We start from the raw sequence: 24,923 nt of genomic DNA, 5'->3' as shown, positions 1-24,923 counted from the left end.
ATATAAAGGTGAAATACAAATCCTCCTCGTCTTTGGTTTCCTAATGTCTGTCTTTCAACACTGCTCTTCCACTTAGGAGAGTTCCTGTAAACCTTCTGATTCAAAAATCTTCAGAGCCAACAGCCTGCCACAGCACCTTGTGAATCTCTTCAGTTTCTTGGCTTTGCAATTCACTGGGTGTCCTTTCTCTGGACTTGACTGTTTTATCAGAGCTTTACTTTCAGGATACGGGCAGAAGACTAGCGTTGTTGGTGTGTATAAAAATAAGCATTGATTCAGAATACTTTCCCAGGAGCAGGAACACTTTGGGTGTGTTTGTTTCTTTCCACAGTTAGCTTTTTATTCACCCTTATCTTTTTTCTGTACTTCTGCCTAACTCTGAATGTTTCAGTTGAGAGAGCTCTGAGATAGTGGATTCAATGGAAGCAAGCCTCAGTGACCTCCTTTTCTGTTATGGCCTTTCTGCTGTGTCTGGAACCTGAACACTGGTTGCAAGTAAATGCATTCTTCCAGAACCTGAATATTGGTTACCAGTAAATATGTTCTCTTTCCTTTGCCTGCTTTTTTGGTAATAACACAGGTGAACTGCTGTTAGAGCTCAAACGTTAGTTTGAGAGGCTGTCTTCCTGAGGGAAGAAAGCAGAAAGAAGGTTAGTGGCTGATTTTTAACAGATTGTAACTCAGTAAGATCTGACTGGAATTGTACTCTCTCCTAGTCCAAGGTCTTTGTCGCTTTTGAACTGAGAGTTCTGCCACAGATTGAGGCAGTATTAAATTTTCTCAGGAAAGATTTTCAGGATTCTTTTATGACAGAATAAATGGAGTCTGAATGCAGAACTTCTCACCAGCAACCACTGTGTTATTGTTTCTCTTCAGGTCTTGTCTACAGTAGTGATTCTGGTGGCTGCTTGTTGTCTCTGAAAGAAAGTCCAGTTAACATATGTTCTGAAATATTAATTCCCAGGATCTTCTCATGATCGACTTGTCTTTTTAGGATATTTTAAAGAGGAATTCCAATTTAAGTTGGTTATTGTCACAGAAAGGATAGTTGCACTCACAGCATCAAGTACTTTTGCACCACAATTTATTTGGATGATTTGTTTCACTGAAATGGGGCTGAAGCCACCAGTGTTGTGATCAACAAGGAAATAATCTCTGATTGGGAAAAAAAACATAACTCAAAACTCTCTAAGCTTTGAGATGTTTTTCCATGACAAAAGAGGAGAAAGTAGACTCTAGTCACCTTACTGATTTAGATTCAAGTCTGTCATTAGTGTCAGTGAAACAGAAATGGGAATTCCTAAGGAGGTGGATGCCAGCAGCTGAGCTTTAGTTCCATTCAGTAAAGATAGTCTCTGTACTGACCTTGTTTTTCTAAGTGAAAGGTCATAATAACCATTTCGGATGCACATATAATCAACAGAAGAAGATTAAAGTCTTCAGAAGGGATAGGCCAGGAAGGAGAGGCAGTGGGGTAGCCTTGTATGTTAGGGAGACTGTCTAGAGCTTAATTATGTTGATGATACCTTTGAGCGTTTATGGGTAAGAATCAGAAGGAAGTCCAACAAGGCAGATATCGTGGCGGGAGTCCGTTATAGACCACCCAACCAGGATGAAGAGGCAGATGAAATGTTCTATAAGCAGCTGGGAGAAGTCTCACAATCGCTAGCCCTTGTTCTCATGGGGGACTTCAACTTACCAGATGTCTGCTGGAAATACAATACAGCGGAGAGGAAACAGTCCAGGAGGTTCCTGGAGTGTGTGGAAGACAATTTCCTGACATAGTTGGTGAGTGAGCCAGCTAGGGAAGGCACCCCGCTAGACCTGTTGTTTGTGAACAGAGAAGGACTTGTGGGTGATGTGATGGTTGGAGGCTGTCTTGGGCATAACGATCATGAAACGATAGTTCTCACTTCTTGGAGAAGTAAGAAGAGGGGTCAGCAGAACTACTACCTTAGACTTCTGGAGGGCAGATTTGGCCCAGCTTTAGAAGACTGGTTGACAGTCCCTTGGGAGGCAGTCCTGAGTGGCAAAGGAGCCCAGGAAGGCTGGACAGTCTTCAAGAAAGAAATCCTAAAGGTGCAGGACCAGGCTGTCCCCATGTGCCAAAAGATGAGCCAGCAGGGAAGAAGACCAGCCTGGTTGAACAGAGAGCTTTGGTGGAAACTCAAGAAAAAAAGGAAAGCTTTTGACCTTTGGAAGAAGAGGCAGGCAACTCATGAGGACTAGAAGGATGTGGTGAGGTTATGCAGGGAGAAAATTAAAAGGGCCAAAGCCCAACTAGAACTTAGTCTGGCTACTGCTGTAAAAGGCAATTAAAAAATGTCTCTATAAATATGTTGGCAACAAAAAAATGGCTAAGGAGAATCTCCATCCTTTATTGGATGCAAGTACTTAATGCATTATTTGCCTCAGTCTTTAATAGACCAATTGTTCTCAGGGTACCCAGCCCCTTGAGCTGGAAGGCATATAGAAGTCTATGGGGCCAGATGGGATCCACCCAAGGGTACTGAGGGAGCTGGTGGAAGTTCTCACCAAGCCGCTTTCTATCGTTTATCAGCAGTCCTGGCTAACTGGGGAGATCCCAGTTGACTGGACGTTAGCAAACGTGACGCCCATCTACAAGAAGGGCTGGAAGAAGGATCTGGGGAACTACAAGCCTGTCAGTCTGACCTCGGTGCCAGGGAAGGTTATGGAGCAGATCATCTTGAGGGCCAGCATGCGGCTCATCCAGGACAACCACGTGATCAGGCCCAGTCAGCATGGGTTTATGAAAGGCAGGTCCTTGCTTGACTAAGTGGATCTCTTTCCATGACAAGGTAACCCATTTAGTAGATGAGGGAGAGGCTGTGGATGTTGTCTACCTAGACTTTAGTGAAGCCTTTAACACCATTTCTCATAGCATTCTCCTGGAGAAGCTGGTTGCTTGTGGCTTGGACAGTTGTACTCTTCAATGGGTAAAAAACTGGCTGGAAGGCAGGGCCTGAAGAGTTGTGGTGAATGGAGTTAAATCCAGTTGGCGGCTGGTCACAAGTGATGTTCCCCAGGGCTCAGTGTTGGGGCCAGTTCTGTTTAATATCTTTACCAATGATCTGGATGAGGGGATCAAGTGTTCCCTCAGCAAGTTTGTTCCCTACCAAGTTGGGCAGGAGTGTTGTTCTGCTTGAGGGTAGAAAGGCTCTACAGAGGGATCTGGAGAGGCTGGATTGATGAGCTGAGACAATTGTGTGAGGTTCAACAAGGCAAAGTACCGAGCCTTGCACTTGGGTCACAACGACGCCATACAACACTACAGGAATGGAGAAGAGTGGCTGGAAAGTTGCCTGGCGGAAAAGGGCCTGGAGTTATTGGTCGACAGCTGGCTGAATATGACCTAGCAGTGTGCCCAGGTGGCCAAGAGGGCCAATAGCATCCTGGCTTGTGTCAGAAATACTGTGGCCAGTAGGACTAAGGCAGTGATTGTCCCCCTGTGGTTGGCACAAGGTGAGGCCGCACCTTGAAAACTGTGTTTTTTAGGCCCTTCACTACAAGAAACACATTGGGTTGCTGGAGCACATCCAAAGAAGAGCAATGAAGCTGTTGAAGGGCCTAGAGCAGAAATCTTATGAGGAGCGGCTGAGGGAACTGGGGTTGTTTAGTCTGGAGACAAGGAGGCTGAGGGGAGATCTTGCTGCCCTCTACAGCTACCTGAAAGGAAGTTGTAGCGAGGTGAGTGTTGGTCTCTTCTCCCAAGTAACAAGTGATAGGATGAGAGGAAATGGCTTCGAGTTGCACCAGGGGAGGTTTAGATTGGGTATTAGGAAAAAATTATTCACTGAAAGGGTTGTCAAGCATTGGAACAGGTTGCCTAGGGAAGTGGTTGAGTCACCATCCCTGGAGATATTTGGAAGATGTTTAGATGTGGCACTTAGAAACTTGGTTTAGTGGTGGAATTGGCAGTGTTAGGTTTATGGTTGGACTTTATGATCTTAAAGGTCTTTCTCACCTAAATGATTCTATGATTCTATTCTAATAGTCCTTAGTATCTCTATCCTCCAAGTCTTTTTTGGACTTCTTGCTTTCTAGAATACAGTTTGACACCATCTTATAAATATTTCCTATGTTTCCTACATTTTACCAAGTCTGCAACCTTTTATTTTAGTGTATTGATCATGTTAATGATGTAACTTTTTTTTTCTGTATTAATATTCTGGACTAAATTGTATTCAGTGGACCAGCTGAGGCAAGTCACTGTGCATTGGTGACTGCTACTCCTGCACCCTCATTGCATCACTTATATATTTTTATTAGCAATTAATTTATATTTACATGTCAGTCATTGGTGTAAATCTATTATACCTATTAAAATTTGAAAGTTGAAAGAGTATTATGTTTGCTGTTCATGAATAAGCTTCCCTAGGAGATCTGCTCATTTTATGCTTTTAAGTGGAAAGGAATCAAAGCACTGAAAGACTTCACTACTCATATTTTTGTGTTCCGACCTTTTTGCCTCTTCTGAACTTCACTATGATTGATTAACAGGCCCCTTCCCTTCCCCTCGCAGGTGCAGGTAAAACTTCCTTCGCAAGGCCATCCGCATTGTTTTCAGTATCCTGATAGGATCAGTGCAGGGCAACACAAAATGCCGTCCCTTTCCAGTTGGCCAGACTCTCTCTATCTCACATTTAATTTCTTTGCAAGTCTGATGGCACACATAAGAAGATTTCTGGACAGAAGCTGTAACTGGCCGTAATAGTACGTTTCCAGAGGATGCAGAGATGGGAACTGGTGAGGTAGGAGAGGGTGCATTCTCAATTAACTGCAGTCAGCTGCTGAGAGGTGGCTTGTTGAGCCAAAATTAAGTGTGGGGTTTTTTTTTTAGTTTATTGTTACTTTCAATCCTTTAATTGCCAAGTTTTAAATTATAGGTTAATTTTTTTTTACTCAGGATAATGCAATTTAGTGTCTGTATGTTTACATTCCTCCAACTGGGAACAGAATGTAGCCCAATATACACTAGCAATTTCAATTTCAGTTAGTTTGGATGGTGAGAATAGAATCACTCTGTGAGCTTTCTTGGGCCTTGTTCCTTTTATGTTAATTAATTCATATGAAGTCCTAGGCTTGAGATGATTTTGTTAGTAACATTTTTATTAACATTATATTACTAGAATAAAAATATGATAAAATTAAATGAGTGAAGTACTTCATTTTCTCATTTGCTTGGTTTCTAGGCTGGCAAGTGATATGATTTTTTTTTTTTCACTTGAGTTTCTTATGTAGAAAGAAAATGATATTGTAGTCGGATATGCAACATTGTTTATGTTCTTTTACTGTAATGGGTATTTGGACGACATTCTCAGTAACCACTCGGCATGCTTGTAAAGATTAGTGAGTAATACAGTTCATGGGAAATTTTATGAGCTGAAGTAGATAAGAGTTTGAGATGTTTGTCTTCTGGATGTCTGCTTTAACCTCTGAGTATACAGTGTACATCACAGCTTCATTATGTTTTCCCTTTTATTCCTATTGTACTTGGGTTTATGTCACGGAAGAGAACATTTTCTTTTTCCTTGTATTTATCTTTCCTCCTCCTAGCCCCCCTCTCCATTTCAGCATTGTCCACTTGACATTTTCCAATGCCTTAAACTCTGGAGGCAGTATTATTGTTATGTTCTTACATTATTTATGCTATTTTTGTAGTCAAGAATAAGTTGAAGTTGTGCTGACCATTTTCATTACTTAGCTATTTAGCTGATAGATAAAAATACTACTTCAGAGGCACATAACATTTTGTTCTGTGCTCTCTTCTTGATTTTGGTTGTTGTTTTTCACTTGTTTTTTCTACTTTAATCTCCAGTGTACAGTACTTTGGAAGGTTAATCTCATGATCCCTTTTTCCCTGGATTTTTTCCTTTTACTTTTTAACCTTTTTCTTTTTTTTTCCTCTCATATGTCTTGTGCTAGATTTTCTTTGTTTAAAAAAAAGTATTCAGGCTGGTTTTGAGACCCTTCTGGCACTTTGAAAAGCAGTTCTAGACTTTTAGGCTTTAAACTGAAGGAGAGAGAGCAATAAAAGTGGAAGCAGAGATTTGAACTTAGTGTGCATGGAAGCATCTCTCTATAACAAGTGCTGCATAGCTGGCTCAGTATGTTTGCTGTATTACTTGTTAGCTTAATTCGTGACCGTTAAAGTATTTGGCTTATAATGTCTGTAGCTTTCGGTTGGTTTCTTCTAATTACTTCTGATGAGCAACTTTTTTTTAGTTGTCGATGTGCTGCAAATGGTAAACAAAGTACAGTGGTACGTGCAGAGAGTAAATATTGAAACATTTATTTCAGTCAAATATCTGTACTGAGCAACTTGTAATTCAGAGATACAGTGATGTGCCAGTATTATCATCTTGGCATCACAAATTCTCTGGGGAAGATTCTGTATTAGATGATGTTATGTTAAACTGAATCCCCCTCCCTTTTGTTTTTTACTCAGGAATGTTTCGATATTGTGATCATGAAAACATGAGTCAATTTTTTTGATTATGTTAGTCATACTGCTTGAAGGAGCTATATAGTCTCTAGCCCAGGAAAGGAAGAAGAAGACAAAAGAAAAGGGAATCATCATTAACTTCATGAAATATTCACAATCTCAGCACAAAGTTTAAAAGAAAGTGGAAATAGAGACATCGAAGTGAAAAAGGATAAAGCTCAACATGAAGTTACTGTACACTAAAGGTAGATTGTGTCTGACTAATGTGTTAACCTTGCATGTTATATGTTAAGTCATTTTTTTAGGTAGAGAGAGTAAATTAAATCTTATATTTGTGGAATTCAGTTAAGCATTTTATAGCATTAGATAGGGATACTGTTTTTATTAAATTGAAGGAGATGGGGATTTGTATAAGAAATGCAAAGTGGGAAAGGAGAAGAAAAATAATCAGCAGTATTAAAAATCAAACTTGGAGGAAGATTATTAAGTGCAATTCTTCCAGTTTTAGAATCAACCTTTTCAATTATTTTTGTTAATGGTGTTTGCACAAAAAGTAGGAAAATGTTAATGGGATGTAGAAGACGTCACCTCTACACAGGAAGGTCAAGATATGCAGGAAGAGTTGGATGATCATAAGGACTGAAACATTAGAAATGGGATGAGACTAGACCTTCCAGTATAAATGTAAGATGAAGACCATAGGCACTAGTAGTCCTAACTCTGTTGTCACCTGAGGGTTGTTCAGTTGGAAGTCACAGAACAGGAGTGTTATCTAATATTATTAATTATTTACAGGATAGACTTAGAACAGCTGATGTGATTGAACCAGAGGAGAGGCAAATGTGATTTTTAAGATGTGTGGAGCAAGATATTTCTGGTAAAGATATATAAATATTGATTTAATACAAAACACTGTTAGCCTTGCTTATGGTATATTGTCCACCATTCTTGACTCGTATATTTAAGAACAGGAGCAAGTATAGGGATGGGCTGTGAAGGATTATCAGGATAGTGGATACAGAAAACTTCTAAAATTCCTTGGCTTGTTCCCTTGCAAAACAAAGACTGGGAGGGAATGGGAATGTTTGCCTTGGAGGGTAAACGTAACAAAAAAGTGAATGAGCTGTGTAAGTTAAAGGATGGTATTGACACAAAGCAAAATCTAGAAGTATAGCCAAGCTGAACATTAGGAGATTCTTTAAGTATCAGCTCAGCTTGTAGATCATCCTCCCAGCAGAAGCACTGGAAGCAACTAATCAAATTTGTTTTCTAATAGACCTTAACAGATAAAGAGGACTATGTTATGCAGTTGCATGCAACTCATGGATCTTGACTTCTTAATGCAGGATTTACTTGTATTCTTATATTTTAAATAGAAAATGTTTGGGATTTCTATGTCTTAAAATGGGAAGCATTTTTGTTATGTTTTCTCATTATTTAAAGAAAAAAAATAACAGATGCTTTTGAATCTCTTTATGTTAATAAGTTTACATCCCATAGTTATATTTTGCAATTCTTATGTAGTTAATTAAACATTCTGTTGCTTAGGGGTTTTCTACAACTAGGTCAAAATTGGTTTCATAAACTGATAATAGCAAATACTATATAGAGAAAAAATATTGAATCATTCAGAGTTAATGAAATTAATTTTAAATTAATTAATTAAATCTTTAATTTAAATATTCATATTATAGTTTAAAACCATCTTTTGAATGAAACAGGACAAGTATACATTATTTTTCTTTTTTTAAAATCTTGTCTGTGTAGCTGAGTAGAGGTTAATATTAGAAAGGTGAAAATAGTGGTAGGCTATATAAATCAACTGAATAGACATTTCGGAAAATTATCTTTCCATCTAATAAGGAACGTCTGTAGCTAAAAGTGATACATAGTGCCTTGTCTTGCTCACTTTACATTACGAGTATTTTTGGAGGATGTAGAGATATTGTAGAAGAGGACAGCCAGACTGATTCAGGGATAATGGACTGCAGTTCTCTGAAGAAGTACTTGGAAAAGAGAGCCTCTTTGTTCCCAGGTGTTGTTGTCAACCTGCTGAAAGAACCAGAAGGTGAACTGCATGAAGACAAAAGTGGCTATACTCGATGTTTCCTTCTTCAAAACATAGAACTCACAGCTGTAAGAAATGCACGTGGCTAATGGACTGCTTAGCAATATAGGGCATGGCCAGGGAACAGCTGCACTAAACAACTTGCTCCCCTAGAGAAATTTCAAATGTTACAGAGAAAAAGTTGTTCACAGAAAATGCTGTTTCCTACTCCCCTGCACAAGCTCTCTATCCCTGCACTTGCAAAGCCCTCAGCGTTTTCCTGGTTAAGCAGTGTCAGCAGGGCTGCCAGCTTCATTGAGTTGGTATGGAAAAGGAGCCAGAGGGAAAAAGTGCAGAGAATGACCCTTTCAGCACAGAGCTGGCATCTGAAGAATGACTTTCCCGTCCTGCGTTGTATCTCGTATTTTGGTGGCCCTTGTCTTGCCCAAACTAGTCCCTGTTCCTCTTCACTTTGCATTATGAAATGGGATTAGGGTAATACTTCCTATAACACTTGCACAGTGGGGAAGTTTATTTGTTCTTTTTTTTACGTAGGTGAAGAATACATTGACCATTAGAATTTAGAGAAAACCTCACTGGAGTTTTTAATGGTGAAAAGGAAGCTAAATCTAAATAAACTTCCTGATTTCCATGAGCTGCAGCTTGCACTTGTTTTTTTTCCCCCTTCTAAGAATAAAGTAACAGTATTTATCAGAAACATTTATGCCATTGAGGAATCCAGAGAAATGCAGGAAATGCAGTATGAACACATAACGTATGTACTAATACTTTATTTGTCTTTGTGTGTGTGGATTTGATGGCCAAAAAGGAAGAGGCCCCAAGGGCTCCTTAGTATGCAATTAATATTTTGGCTAGAAAAGCAGCAGATTGTTTCAGTATGCTTACATGTTATGACATCATATTCCAGTAAAATTATAATGAACAGAATTTTTGTTTGTCTCTGTGGCAAACCAAAATGAGTTTTCTAATTGTCAACAGACCTTGGTGATTTATTTAATTATAGTGGCGCCCGCTCACACCAACTTAGTTAAGGTCTGTCAGCATTTCTGTTATGAACCCCCATTTTTAGGGATTTATAACTAGTTGTAAATATTTGCTCATTGCTGAAACTTGGCATTCAAGGCCATAGTCATAGAGCAAATATCCTTTTTCAGGTTGACTGTTCTAAAGTGATACCAATGGCATCAGCTAAAAAGTAGATTTCTGATGCTATGAAATTTAAGAGGGAATAAAGAGAACCTGCATTCCAGACCTCTTATTTGAGAGATCTTCTTAAGAATCTCAAATGTCCGAAAGAGTCAGATGAAAACTAACTTGTTTTATGACTGGTTGTTAAAGTATTATCCTTTATCGCTTTTTTTTTCCCTCCAGTGGAATGTATCATTTCACATGTCCTTTTGTTGTCTTCTAGTCTTGTAATTTTCTATCATTTGGCTGTGTCTGTCAGCTTATGTTCTGAGGAGTGTGCCAGTATCACCTGGGAATCCAGAAAATAAGAATTTTCTCCAAAGAAAATCCTAGCCTTTGCAGCTGTGATTTAGAATGCAGGGAGATGCATGTTCTTTAAATGTAGGTAGTTTAAAAACTTTCAGAAGCCTCAGGAGTCTGTACATGAAGTGTGGCTGTTAGAAATCCTGACTGTTTCAGTTCTCTGGCAGAACAGAGTGACAGTGGCCTAAGGAGTGTAGGACTGATGTTTACATGTTCCTGTGATCGAAAATATTGTACTGGTATGCTATTGCATAATAATCAGCAAATTCTGTATAAATATTACCAAGATTGTTAATGTTTTCAGTGCTTTTTAGTAACTCGGGTGTAATATATTGGGAAGAGTTGTTAATGATCAGTGGCAGATATGATATCTTAACTTTGCATGGGGTTGTTCCTTACATAAGTGTGCATCTTCAGGATGCAGAATCATTCCATATTAAAACTCAGTTTAATTATTACACTGTACTTTTGGATTGTAATATTATGCTTAGTTTTAAGGCTTTTGTTAATACAGTCTCTGTCCTCACCACTGAAAAGAGGAGGATGTTTTGTTTCTGCTTGACAGGCTCCATATTGTAGAGAAGCCAGTCTCACAGATTTAGTCCATTTCTGAGGATTTCAGGTGCTCCTTTGCACTTTCCTGGCAATGTTCATATTATCAGTGCTCTGTTAACTCTGCTTGAGGCCAAGTGGAGCAAGAAAAGTTTAATCAAAACCATGTAAAAGCCTAATCATTCTACCAATGCCAAAGAGCCGTATGAGGCTCTAGAGCTACAGGCTGAATATAATTTTTCCATATTATCACATAAATCGCTCCCTAAACACTCCTTAAAAGAAAAGGTGGGGAGGTGGGAGGGAAAAGAGAGGGCCTGTTGTGGGATCTGAGTTTATGAAGTGGATTAAAGTTCATGTGCTTTCCTCCTGGAGAGAAAGGTAGGTCTAGTAACTCAACGAGAAACAGGAACTTCTGATGGATGTTGTATTTTACCTAAATCTAGGTAGTTGCTAACAGCACTACCACATTTACTTTTATTTAAAGAGGATTGTGAAGTAATGAGGTAGGATGTGCTATCAAGGTGCCTACTGCTTTTGTGTGACAGAGCTTATTCTGTGCTAAGCTGCAGTTAATAGAGGCAGCCAACAGATGCGGTGGTTTCCAGGCTCTAGCTCTAGATCTCCTGAGAATTTCTTCTGGGATGGTAGGAGGATTCCTGGGAACTCTTTGAGGGACTGTTCCCTGTTCCTGCAGGGAATAGATAACTACAGGAGGCTGCAGCTTCTAGCAAGCCCTAGCAGCTGCCAGCAAGCTCTGTTAGCTACTCCTGATCAAAAGCTGCATTGAGCTTTTCTCCCAGCTGTCTCCTGATTAGAGAGAGTCAAGCACCTTTTCAGCAGGTACTAGGGAGAAGCCCATATAAATACAGGGCCTAGAGCACTGCTCCCAGAGACAGCCAGCAGACACAGCAGTTTACGCAGCAATTCATAAAGAAGGGAGCCGGAAACTCTGGCTGAGGGCAGCTCAGCAGTGGTGGTGATGCGCTACATGGCACCGCTGCTGGCACCATCTGGAGCAGCCATCCCTGGTACATCAGAGACCTGGAGTCAAGTCTGGCTCCAGAGGGAGGATGCAGCTCTCCAGACCTTCAACTACAGGTCATGCTGGAAGCTGGGGTGGGGAGACTGCGGTCTTGTCTGCAGGAGGTGTGCACTGTCAGAGGATCTGTATTACCAAGTAAAGGAGATACAGAAAGATGTCAGCAAACTGTGCTGACATCACTAGAGCTGATGAGTAGGAGATCAATTGGATCTTGTCTGAGACCCTGAAGGTACGAGGAGAGCCAGTGCTTATGGGGCTGGGAAATAAGGAGTCCTGTGATGGTGAAGGCTGGAGGCTTGTAATTTGTCACCAGGAGGAAGGCTTCTGCTCCATCTGCAGATCTGCAACTACAATTTCTGTGTCATGGCATCAGATGAGGGCCTGGGTGCTCTTGAAGCATCCAGTCCAGCCGAGCCTGAGCCCTGCAGCAGCACCAGAAGGAAGCAGCAAGTAATAATAGTGCGCAACTTCCTAGTTTGGGGGATGGAAGCTGTCTTCTGTGAACCTGACCTGCTGTGCAGGAAGGTTTCTCTTCTCACGAAGGGCTTGGATTGGGATGTTGTGGATAGACTGCCGGTCTGTTCCTCAGGCTATGACCTACTGCTCCTTTTCGTTGTGGACATCAATGATACTATAAAAGGACACATGGAGCATAACAAGCATGACTACATGACTACAGAGATGTAGTTTTTACAACTGTGAGACCCTCTTTGAGGATCAATGCTTGGAAAAGACAGGATTCACCTGACCAAGTGGGGCATCTTTATCAACAGATTGGTCGATCTGGTTAAGAGAGCTTTACAGTGATGGATAGTGGAGTTGACCAAGTGAGGAAGTGATGGACTAAGTTAGTAAGCAGAGCCTTAAGGGTGATGTTGACAAGAGAGACCCTAAAATGAACAAAACAGTGCTGAAGGGGTCCCACTCAAGTGTATGCACACAAGTAATGAAAAGCCTACAGGACAGCATGATCGGGGGAAGTCCTTATACCCTTTCTGGGAAATCGGTACACTTGGATTCCTATCAGAAGTGCCAGTACACTAACACACTTAGCATGGAGAACGAACAGGAGGAATGAGAGGTCTGTGTGCAGCTGCTGCAGGGCTACAACCTCACAGGAATCACAGAGATGTGGTGAGATAGTTCACACAAATGGAGTGCTGCAATCAATGCATACAGGGTCTTTAGGAAGTAGAGGCCAGGATGGCAAGGACAGAGCATTGTCCTTTGTGTGAGAGTGCGGTGGGAATGCATGGAGCTCCGCCTGGGGATCAGTAATGAGACAGCTGATAGTTTATGGGTCAGGACTGGAAGGCACACCAATGCAGGTGATATTGTGGTGGGTGTCTCCTACAGACTAAGTGATCAAGAAGTAGTAGATCAGGTCTTTTTCAGGTAACTAGAAGAAAGTTCATGGCCACAAGCCCTGGTCTTCATGGCAGACTTCAACCACCCCAGTATGTGTTGGAGGGACATCACAGCAGGACACACGCAATCCAGAAGGTTTCTGGAGTGCATCAGTGACAACTTTCTGACATTGCTGATTGAGGAGGGGCACTCCTACCGGAGCTCACACTTTCAAACAAAGAAAAACTTGTCAGGGATGTGAAGGCTGGGGTCAGTGCAGTGGCCATGAGATAGTGACAGGATCTTAAGAGGAGAGAACAGAGCAAATATCACAGATCACAAGCATGACTTCAGGATAGCAGACTTGGGTCTCTTCAGAGACCTGCTTGGAAGAATCCTAGGGGAGGTGGTCCTGATGAGAGGAGGAATCCAGGAGAGCTTGTTAAGGTTCACCTGTTCCAAGTTCAAGAATGCTCTAACTGTCCATCACGATGTGCAGGTAGTCAAGCAAAGGCAGCGGGAAGCTTGCATGGATGAACAAGAAACTTCTGACTAAACTTGGACAGGGTTTGTGACCCAGGTGAGATGACTCAGGATGAATATAGAGACACTGGACAAGTGTGCAGGTATGAAGTTAGAAAAATTGAAGTCCATCTGGGGTTGAATCTGGAAAGGGATGTGAAGGGCAACAAGATGGGCTTCTACAGCAATAAAAGAAAGAATAGGGGCCCCCTATTGAGTGGGGCAGGGGACCTGATGACAAAGGACATGGAAAAGATGGAGGTACTAAAAATGCCTTCATCTCAGTCTTTACTGAAAAAATTGGCCTTCAGGAGTCTAAGGTCCCTGAGATCATCAGGAACGTCTGGATCAGGTAAGATTTCCCTTGATGGAGAGGATCAGGCTGGGGAACACTTAAACAGGTGGGACAGGTCCATGAAGCCTGATGGGATGCACCTGTGAGTGCGGAGGGAGCTGAATGATGTCGTAGTGATGCCACTCTTGATTATCTTTGAAAGATTGCTGTGACTGGGGAGGTTTCTGAGGACTGGAAGAAAGCAAATTTCACTCCTGTTTTCATGAAGGGCAAGAAGGAGGATCTGGGAAAATAGTAACTCAGTCAGCCTCACTTCAATCCCTGAGAAGATAATGGGAGAAATAATCTTGAAAACTCTTTCTTAACATGTTAAGAATGACAAGTGACTGTAAGTAGTCAGCACGTATTAAAGAATGTAAGGTTGTGGCTGACCAATCTGATAGCCTTATACAGTGAGGTGACTAGCTTGGTGGATGGGAAGACAGGAGTAGACGTTGCTTATCTTGATTTTATTAAGGCTTCTGACACTGTCTCTTATAACATCCTCATTGACAAACTCATGAAGTATATGGCCTAGAAAAATGGACAGTGAGGCAGTCTGAAAACTGTCTGAACTGCCAGGCTGAAAGAGTCAGTGGTACAAAGCGTAGCTGGATACCAGTCACTAGTGGTGTACACCAGTAGTCAATACTGGGGCCAGTACTGTTTAATATCTTCATTAATGATCTGGATGATGTGGTGGAATGTACCCTCGGGAAGTTTGCAGATAATAAAAACCTGGGAGGAGTGGCTGATGCACCAGAGGGTTCCTCTGCCATCCAGACCTCAACAGGCAGGAGAAATGGGTGGACAATAACTTCGTGAAGTTCAACAAAGGGAAATGCAAACCCCTGCACCTGGAATAACCCCTGACAGGAATAATCCCTGGTAGGAATAACCCCATGCATCACTACAGAATGGAGGTCAGCTGTCTGGAAGGCAGCTTTGCAGAAAAGGACCTGGTGGTCCTGGTGGACAGCAAGTTAAACATGAGCCAGTAATGTGCCCTTGCAACAAAGATGGCCAAACAGCATCCTGGGCTGCATTTAGAAGAGTGTCAAGAGGTTGAGGGAAGTCATCCTTCCTCCTCTACCCAGCCCTGGTGAGGGGCTACATCTGGAGTGCTGGGTCCAGTTTTGGGCTCCTCAGTACAACAGAGACATGGACATATCAGTGCAAATTTGGTGAAGGGCCACTAAGGTGATTAAGGGAGTTTCATTATGCTTGTAGGAGCTTTGCAATGTTCTTCCAGAAAGAGTGGTCAAAACACTGGAATGAGTTGCCCAGAGATGTTGTGGAATCTTCATCCTTGGAGATACCGACAATGCCTGAACAAGACAGAGTAACTTCAGAGCTTGACCCTGCTTTGGGCACTACGTCGGACCAGATAACCTCCAGAAGCCTTTACAACCTGAGTTATTCTATAATTTTATGAAAATGTTACACAAACAAATTCATTTCTAGGCCTTAATAATTCTCTATAACTGTGTTAAACTGTAAACAGGAAAGCAAATACCCACTTTTTGCATGTCGTAAAGGCAACATAGCTCACCCCTCCAAGGCCCTATAGCCAGAGGCTTGTTGGAGCCGGTATTACGGTTTTACTCTTTCCATATAAACGTATTTTTAGAATTAGGCACAGAATTCCAGGGCACTGAGACTGGAGTGCTTATTCAAACTTGTTTGAGTTTGAAGTGTGCTGCTATCTGAAAAACTTTTCATTTTGTTTTATAGTTGAAACAAATCTGTTACAATTATTAGTAAAAAGTCAGAAAGTCTTCATACAAAACAGTCACCATCCATGTCAACAGATGAAAAGGGAGAGAGCATGCTTTAATAAGGCTCCTTTAAGAGGAAGAAGGAAAATGTAGTGCTTTGCTGTGCTTTTGAATGATTCCAATTTTGTGATGGACCTACCTTTTGGCCACGCTTTTGGAATCCTGGGCTTTTTTACATTGCCATAAAATATGTACAAGTTATTTGTCATAAATGAGAAACCATTTCTGATAGGTATATATTTTTCCAAGGACTAAATCTCCAGTGTGTTAGAGGAAGGAGGAAGGAGCACAGGCAGACTAGACCGTAGAGTGAAGAGTATGAAGCAAATTCCCTCACCTATGTAGAATGTAATTGGAGGACTTTTTGGAAATGTTCTTCTAAAATATTATAATTTTAACAGTGACTAGGAACTAATCATCTATGCTGCATTGCTTTTTCTGAGTTGGGCAAGGCGGGGAAGAATACTTTTGTGTGGAAATAGCTTATCTGGACAAGCTCTTATGTTTGTAGTTGTTGCAGTGCTGTGACAGGGCCTCCCAAACCCAAGAATGGCATTACGTGTCTTTCTTAATTTACTGCTAGTAAGAGACGGGTTTCAGGGGAGGAAGTAAGGGACCTTTAAAGGTCCCTTCCAACCCTAACTATTCTATGATTTTATGATTCTAAGTATGAATTGGGTTAGCTATTTTGATTACTGAAGACAGAGATGTGGAGTTGATGATACGAATAAAGATACTGCTTTCTTTGAGGAATAATAGCTGTGCTGGTTCATAGGAAAAGTGTTCAATTTTTTGCATTATCTTTCTTTTAGTCTTTCAGATGTATTCAGAAAAACAAACCCTGTCATTGTATTTGAAAATTTTTCTATAAGAAGGTAAAAAAAGGAAAACAACGTGGTGGTGATTGCTGCTTTTCTTTCAGTGCCTGTAAAGTGTCTGGCTATTACAGTGTTGGAGAAGAGCTTCTCCCTACCCTCTGTTACGCTTCGGAAGAGGACTCCTTATCTCTACAACAGTTTCAATACTTGAGCTTTAAAAAGAGGCTAGAAGTACATGGTCCAGGTCCCTCACTCTCTGCTGTCTGACTTTTTGTTGTCTCCGAGAGCTGAGCTATGCTGACACGTTTCAGATGAGAGACCCCACAATTCTTCTTCCTCCGTACCACTTTCCTGTGGGACAGGAGTTGTCTCTTAGGCGTGGCTTCCACTGGAGCTTTCGGTTCTCCTTAGGTTTAATCTTCTCAGGACTCCAACCAAGAAAAGAGCAGAGCTGGGCTGTTGGCCTGAAGTATAAGAGAGCTCATTCAAGAGCCCTGCAAATGGTTTGCACGTAGGAACTGTGTCAGAGTTACTGGTGGTCTTGCTGAGCAGCAGTCCATGTATTTGAGTGTTAAGTCTTAGTGTGTGAGAAAAGATAATGTTTTATCCCTGACTAGTGCTCTATATGACATAAAATTGATGGTTAAAACTTGTAACTTGCATTGCTGTTTTCTTTTCATGACTTGTTTCCAGATATCACTGCCCAGTGCCTAAAATTTTTTATGTCCAGTTAACTGTTGGCAACAGTGAGTTTTTTGGTGAAGGAAAGACTCGTCAAGCTGCTAGACATAATGCTGCAATGAAGGCCCTTCAAGCTCTCCAGAATGAGCCTATTCCAGAAAAATTACCTCAGGTTTGTGTTTCAGAAAACTGTTCCTAATCTTCACTTTAAGATGCCAGATTGAACAATTTAATTATCAGTTTTTCAATGCTTACTTTTTAGTGGTTTTTCATATTAGCCTCAGTAATTAGAGAAGCAGTACTAACAAATTGTTAGTGTTATTTCTTTATAACAGCACACCTAGCATGGGACTAGATTTAAATAACAAAAATAAGTAGACATTTTAAAGATGGGATTGTCAACAGTGATTAAGTAAAAAATCAAATAAAATAAAAATACTTGAGATTATACCAAAAGTGGATAAAATGTCCATTTAGTCACTGGCTTTATGGAGAATGAATTATTAATCTTAAATGTGTGTTGCACCATGAATGTGATCTTTACAGTTTAAATACCTTGTCCCCAGTGTACCTAAGAACCTGGCGGAGCTCACTGACAGCTACTGATCACCTGTCTGATGGTTTTAGCCTTTTAGCCACCTCGTACCTTTTAAAATAGCTGACTGTCTCACTACTGTGTTTGTAGGTGGGGTATACTGCTATTTTAAAATGAAAACATTGTGTCATATGTTTAAAAATATTTAACATTAGAATTCTTCTCAGAATAATGTTTGCAAATGGAAAGGACAAATATAATAAAATTACCCAGTCAAATTAGCCAAAATAAATGCATGAGAAGACAGTCTTATTTTGTACACTCTTTCTGATGATGCCTGTTGAACTCCTGTGCATGGAACAAAGCATTACTAATAGTGTCTTTGTTGTCTTGTGTGGTAGTTTTGAGCTGCTTTTTAAGAATGGAAATAATGTTCTGTGTTAAAGAAAAAAATTATTTTTTCTGCCTCACCCTGCATCTACATCCTCCTTTTGAACCAAAGACAGTTTGACTCACCCTTTTGTTTGCTGTATTATTTTTCTGGATCAGGAAATTCTCTTCAAAATCACTTGCTGTAATTACTATTGATTTTTTTTTTAACAAAATAGGAAAACTAGTAAAAAAGAACGTGTAACATCTTAGGAGGAATCCCTGTTAACTGACATGATTGTTGTTAATTGATAATTCCCTTCCTTTCTCTTTTGGTTTTCAGTCAAATATATTGGTTGATAATGAAACCTTAGCACAAACCTGAGTGGGAATCTCATATTATTGAAACATATTTCTATGTTCAATATATTTCAGCGTATTCTTAGTTTTTGAAAATTATATATTTAGTGTTATATTTATCAGAAGAATCTTTGCATTCAAGATATCCATTAATCAGAATGGAAATTAAGCCACTAAGTGCATAGGATAATAAGTAGTAGACAGAAGTAAATAATATATATTAGTAACATTGATATGTACCTGGTTTATATACTGAGTTTTCATAACCTATGTACATAAGTAATTTATCTAGCAAAAGTAATAAAATCTTTAATTAACATTCTTGCCTAATTGGGTCTATTTAGTGTCTATTTACATCAGTGTCTGTTAGGATGTGCAGGCTTTTAGAAGATGTAGTCATAGCAAAATGAGTTTCCTAAATTTTTGTAGCATGCTGTAGTGTTGCCTCTCTCATGAGCTAATGAAGTAACTTCATTCTTCTCTTCGCCAGCATAAGTTGTGTATGTAAACTGAATCAAATCCACAGTTAGCTAAGAGAAAAATAGGGAAGATCTGTCAGGAGACAATACCGTAGATTAGCTGAGTCACATAGTACTTGTAAGACCTGTGGGAGCGCTGTGAGTTGTTGGTGCAGCAGTTGAAGACCACTTGGGATACTGTAAGGTCTCAATAGCAGATGTCTGTGGGTAGGAGACTACATCAAATTCTCAGTCAGGAAAACCTCTGTGGCATGATCATATTGAGGGTAAAGGGAGCTGGTTGCAGGCTAGTCATGCAGAAACATCTCTGTCACTTCATGAGTTAGAGTTGTAGGTGACTGGAGAAGGTGAGAGGTAACACTATGCCTAGGTCATGATGGAGTACAAAGAGCTGCATCGTGTAGAGCTGAGTGTAGCTCTCCAGAGAACTGGAGGCTGGTTGAAGTAGAGTTTAAGGGCTTCATAGTGGCAAGGTTCAGGCTCCTCCCTGCTGCTGGTCTTGTGAAATATACACAGGGCTGCTACGCAGTGATGGGATGTGCTCTCACCCTGAGACATGGTCCAGCTCAGTAAAACTCACTGACCTGCTTGGATCAGCCATGGAAGATGATTGATTCACCATTCTTCAAACTTCCTGCATGGATCAGAGCCAGTATACATTAGAGTCTGGCTAGCTTCAGTTACATGACTTGACTGAGCTTCTGTCTTCTTTGATCACTGCTACTGTGCTTCCAAGGAGAGCAGAGAGGCAAGCAAGGACAGACCTTCTGGTATCGATCTAGCCCTACATCCCATTAGTAACTCAGCGAATTTCACTGGAATGGGATCCATGGAATATAGCACATGGGTTTGCCTTTTGGCCTTTATAACCATGTTTGCTGAATGGCAGCTTCCTATATATTCTTTCATTTTGAGATATCTTTTTTTTTAAAAAAAAACTTAGTTAAGGCTAAAATCTTTTATTCCTATTAAACTGCTGAAGAGGAGTATTGCCATCCTAATATTTCATTGCACAAACGTGTAGAAGAGCATAAGGTGAGCAGAAACAAGAAGCAATCAGCAAACAGGGCAGGGTTACGGGTGAAGATGAACCTGCTTTCATGAAAGAGCTATTGCGCGCCTGCCAGAGCACCTCTGCTGTCTCATAGATGTGAAACTAAGAAAGGCCTTACAATTCCAGTGTCAGTCATAGAATGAGGATCAAATTTAAAGCCAAAGAACTTGAGACACTCCTGAACATATTTTATCTTCCTGAGGGAAGTCGTATGACTGAGGCTTGAAACTTTATTGCTCAGTACTAAGGTCTAAGCCTCAGAGCCTGTGATCCTTTCTATTTTCCACTCAGGGTTAGACTCTCTACAGTGTTTGGTGGAAAAATATACAAGGGGTTAAATGATAAGGGCAGAAGGGACAATTGGAAATTTTCTGGACTGGTGTATTTGTATTGATCATGACATTTTCAACAGTAATTTCTACATTAGACTTTACATATCTAGTTAAGCTAGAGTATAGCTAAACATTCTTGACTTAAAGGCTTGGTGACCGTCCAGTGGGATTTATATTGTTTTGTGTAAATTTTGCCAGTGATTTATTATTCCCCATTTCAAAGATAATTTGCAAAGTATTTCTTCTAAATTCACTTAGCTTAATTTTCTGTCTAATTGATATTTTCTTACCTTTACTAAATGTAACAAACATATAAAAAATCTTTCACCCATATACATTTACTGATTTTGCTTATGTAACTTTGAACCTTTTTATAGAACTGATTGTTTCCATAGTGTCTCAGTGTAAAGTTGTTTTTTTCTAACCAGTAGTTAATCATTGTGGCTTTTTTGGTCAGCTTTTCAGATTATCAGTGTCCTTTATAAAACACAAACTTAATTGAGTACAATACTGAGTAAGATTCTCACTAAGGTTTCTTACAGAATAGTAGTACCCCAGTTTTTATGCTTTATATTCTTTATATCCTAAAAAAATATTTTTATTTTAAAATATTGTCCTTTTAACACAGTTCAGTTGATCTTTCTCAGTGAACCTAATCAATGCTTTGCTTGTCCTATAAATAATGACCTACAGTCTTGATTTCAGTGGTACTTTAGATTTCATTATATGAAATGAGCTAGAAGTCCTACATAATTTCATTTGAACTATCCTTGGTACCACTTTGACTGTACCCTTTTTTTTCAGGAGGTTCTATGATCTTTATAAATTTTTGTTCTATATTTAGCTCTAGATCAATGTCAGGGATGTAAATTGCTTTTTCAGACTCGAGACAAAAAGTGCTCCAAGTCTGCATGCTGTAGCTGACTGCTGGATTTTTGGTCCTGCATTATCTTTAAAGATTAATATATTAAGAGTTAACATGATAGATAAAAGATCGATAAATTTTGTTGTTAATGTGGAGAACCTGATGCTTTTAAAATGTTTTTTTATAACTTGGGTATCTGCATTTTGTAGCCATGCTGGTGGCTGAAGGTTTAGGTCAGACTTTGTTATGCAAGATGGGAACTCTGCAGGAATCCACCTAAGTCAGCCCAAGTTTCTTTGATGTTTACCTCCACTAATAAAAAACTAGGAGGCTGGCCAAGGTTACATGGTTGTTGAGAGATCCCAGTTTGAAACATTCAGAGCTTTGCAGTTTGAAAGTAGCTGAAAGTGAAACCTCTGAGAAGTAAGAAAGATGCGGCCTGGGGGACAAACACCAAAAGGCAGCAGTTGCAGAAGGCGATAACTCTTTGACTGATCCCCGTGCTGGTGGTTGCCTGAGAAAAATAAGACTTACCAAAAGTGTAAAGCAAAGCTGAATTTTAGACAGGATAATGTTTGATGTGCCTTTTGTTGTTTTATCTCTTAGCCTCTCTGTTTGTTATGTTCCTATGGATAAATAAATAACGTTCTGTGTTGAGCAAGCTGTTCTCTGTCACTACCTTTTCACACTCGTCATAACTCCCAGAGGGAAGTCGACGGAGGGGCCATTAACCAGCTGGACCTGCTGAGTACACCTGTAACCTTGGTGACCCAGTCAAAACACGAGGGTGATTCACTGAATTTCTTCTGAGAGAAGTACTTCTTTTCCAAGAAGTAAAGAAGACCTCTTCCTTGCTTGGAAGGGGTACCCACAGAGAGACAGAGAAACAGGTCAAAGGATCTGTTTGGTCCACATGTTTGACACAAGAAGTGTATATTCAGATTATGATTATCCATGTCACTAGCAAGACTAAAATCCATAGTTATTCTGCCATCTATAATTAATTTATAAATTATTGTGTATATGTTCCTTTATTATGAAGCATAAGTGCATTATATATGGCTTCATGGTCAGTGGATGTCTGATAATGGAGTCCTGAGATAGATGTACAAATGCTGATTTACAGCATGACAGGAGAACTCAAAAGTCTTTGAGAAATCAGGGGAGAAGCATATTATATTTTTTTGTCTTCTAAGAATTGTAATATGATTATGTATTCCTCATTTTCAGAATGGAGAAACAGGAAAAGAATCAGAAGAAGATAAAGATGCAAACAAGTCTGAGATCAGTGTAGTGTTTGAAATTGCTTTGAAGCGCAATATACCTGTCAGTTTTGAGGTATGTGTTACATATTTAACTGTTTGCCAAGAAAGTATTGAAAAAGTGCTGCTAAAATGCACCATGGTTAATAATACTAATATATTATGAATATGATGCTTAAATTAATGCAAATTATAAATAAAAAATTGGTAATGTATGAGAGTCTAAGACATTGGGTTTTTACTGTTAAATTAGATACTTCTTCAGAAGTATTAGAGACCTGATATTTAGTTGCAAACATGTGGATGACAGAAAAACAGTTCAAGCATCTTTTGTGTAGTACTGTGGGATTAGAATCAGTAGCCACATTCAATATGATTTGAAATAATCTTCAAAACAGGCAGCCCAACTGCAGGCCTTTCCGTAGAGCCTTTGCTTTAACTGCATTTATGCACTATAAAAGTTCCCGTTGAGACACTTTGCATCCAATGTGCTGTTTTCAGAAAGTCATGAGTATATTTTTGTATTCCACGCTGTTTGACTTCTTATCTCTGCTTAAGCCTTCATGATTTTTTTTCCCTCATTTCATGTGATTTTATCTATGAACCTGCTTCTGACACCTTTGTTTACCTTAAGTAATAAAGAATATATGAAATAACTCCCAACTCTATCAAAGAAGTAACTACAGGAGAATGAGTGGTAATAACAGGAAAAATTTTCCGATGAGAAAGTTCTTATACAAACTTGTTGTAAAAATCTAACGTTGCGGTAGGAACCGCCAGACTTTCAAGCTGGGTTTTTTTTTTTGTTTTTTTTTTTTTTTTGTTTTTTTTTTTTTTGCTAGCACACACAATGCTAATGTAAGTGGTTCTTTACATGAAAAACCAAAAGAAAAATAGAACTTTAAACTGAGTATATATGAAGGACGTAGGTAGTGGCTATACTGATGGTGGTTATTTACTCTAGTGCTTTTTCCTTTTGAAGTGTAGGCGCATAGTTGCACGCCAAAAAAAAATAGATTATGCTGTGGCATGCCTTGCAGTGTGCTGTATGCAGTTTTCTGCTGTACTTGGCCTGTAACTGTGAATTGGCCAATATCAAATGAGCTATTTGGACCTTCTTGGAAATCTGAGGAATCCCTCAGAAGGTAGGTAAGAAAGAGAGTCAAAGACAAAGAATATTGGTTTTGACTAAGGAATTTCTCAACATAACAAACACATCTGTGCCTCATATATATGGTCTGCGTAATATGGACTAATTAGAAAATTAAGAGAATGTAAAATCTCAAGGGTTAAACTGGGACGTCTGAGAGTGTTGGTGTATCAATTTGCAACTACATGGAAAGAACATAACTCTTGTATAAGATCAGACATAGTGGAAACACATGTCTGTGTTTCAAAAAGGAAGCTTATAATTAACGTTTCAGTTTTCACACATCATTTTCTACTTTAAGTATTGAAAAGTGTTTGGAATAGTTTCATACAAATCAATACACTAAAATACAAGGAGATGTGTGGTCACAGGTCACAGAATAGCTTGGAGGTTGGAAGGAAAAGAGGGATAGTGCTTTTAATGTCTTCTTAACTTAATTCTTGTGTTTCAGTTTATTTAAGGGAGAGCATTTGGTAAGGAGAGAATGAAGGCAGAGATACTTGGTACAGGAAAAGTCTGATACGTCCTTGCCAAAGAATGTTAACAACATTGAAAAAAGATAGTTTCTTGCTCTCTTGACAGGTTTTGTGTTGTTTCCTGCCTTTAAATCTAAATATGGGTGACATTCTTAAATAGTTTTGACTGAACTTGGTACTGGCTTATATTTCAATAAAACTACTAAGCAATTATGGATAATCCCCAGCATCTGAGTTTCTAATACGATTTTATTTGCAAATGGCTTTGTGTTATTCCAGGCAGGCATCAAAGCTTTCTCTAGCTTTTTTTTTGTGTGTGTGTGTTTGATAGCTATAAAATGATCTGCCTTTCCTTCATCTGACAAAGCTTTAGCCAGTGTTCCAACAGTGCTGTGTTATGCAACAAAGTAATAAAGATATGTAAAGTTCTATGTAAATAGTCCTCAGAATTGCACAAGGGGTGGAAAACAGGGAGAGCGTGCAGGAGCCAATGAGTTTCTTCTGTCTGTCCTGTTTCATGGAATATGCCTAGTTTTAGTTGCCTAGGAACTCTAGGAGGAGTCCTAAGGAATTTCTATCTGTTAAATTGTTAACTAAAATAAAAGTATTCAATTCTAACAAAGAGCAAGCTATACTCCATACTTCTCACTGGTGCATCCTTGGGTAACCTTTATTTGTCAACTTTTAAGTCAAAATGCAACTCCTTGAAGGCATTTGTGGGAATCTCAATGAACAATTTTTAAGGAAAGATACAAAACTGATTGCTGTAGGAATTGTTAGAATAGCTGTAAAATGGTTATTTTGCTTTTTATTCCCTACTTGACAGTAGGCTAAACTCTTGCTTTTTTTCAGTTCTCTTGCAACATACATGTTTTTTATTTCTGGCTTGTCAGTAAGGGGTTGGGTGAGCCTAGAAGACATAACTGAGGTCAACAGGTT

The 24,923-nt window shown here is 39.6% G+C and overlaps 1 protein-coding gene across 3 annotated transcripts in view; it reads left to right on the top strand.

Moving 5' to 3' along the window:
- STAU2 (staufen double-stranded RNA binding protein 2) overlaps positions 1-24,923 on the top strand; it is a 183,957-nt gene that overhangs the window by 40,845 nt on the left and 118,189 nt on the right. For all 3 annotated transcript variants that reach the window (XM_086740933.1, XM_086740934.1, XM_086740932.1), the window contains exons 6-7: positions 17,115-17,274; positions 22,327-22,434. In XM_086740933.1, coding sequence (XP_086597059.1) covers positions 17,115-17,274; positions 22,327-22,434 — 268 coding nt within the window. The remainder of the gene's footprint in view (positions 1-17,114; positions 17,275-22,326; positions 22,435-24,923) is intronic.

The sequence above is a fragment of the Chlamydotis macqueenii genome, chromosome 2 (genome assembly GCF_036417535.1).
Source record: "Chlamydotis macqueenii isolate bChlMac1 chromosome 2, bChlMac1.mat, whole genome shotgun sequence".
In the NCBI taxonomy this organism is placed as follows: domain Eukaryota; kingdom Metazoa; phylum Chordata; class Aves; order Otidiformes; family Otididae; genus Chlamydotis; species Chlamydotis macqueenii.
Note: the sequence above shows the minus strand (reverse complement) of the source record. Positions and strands in the feature narration are given on the sequence as shown.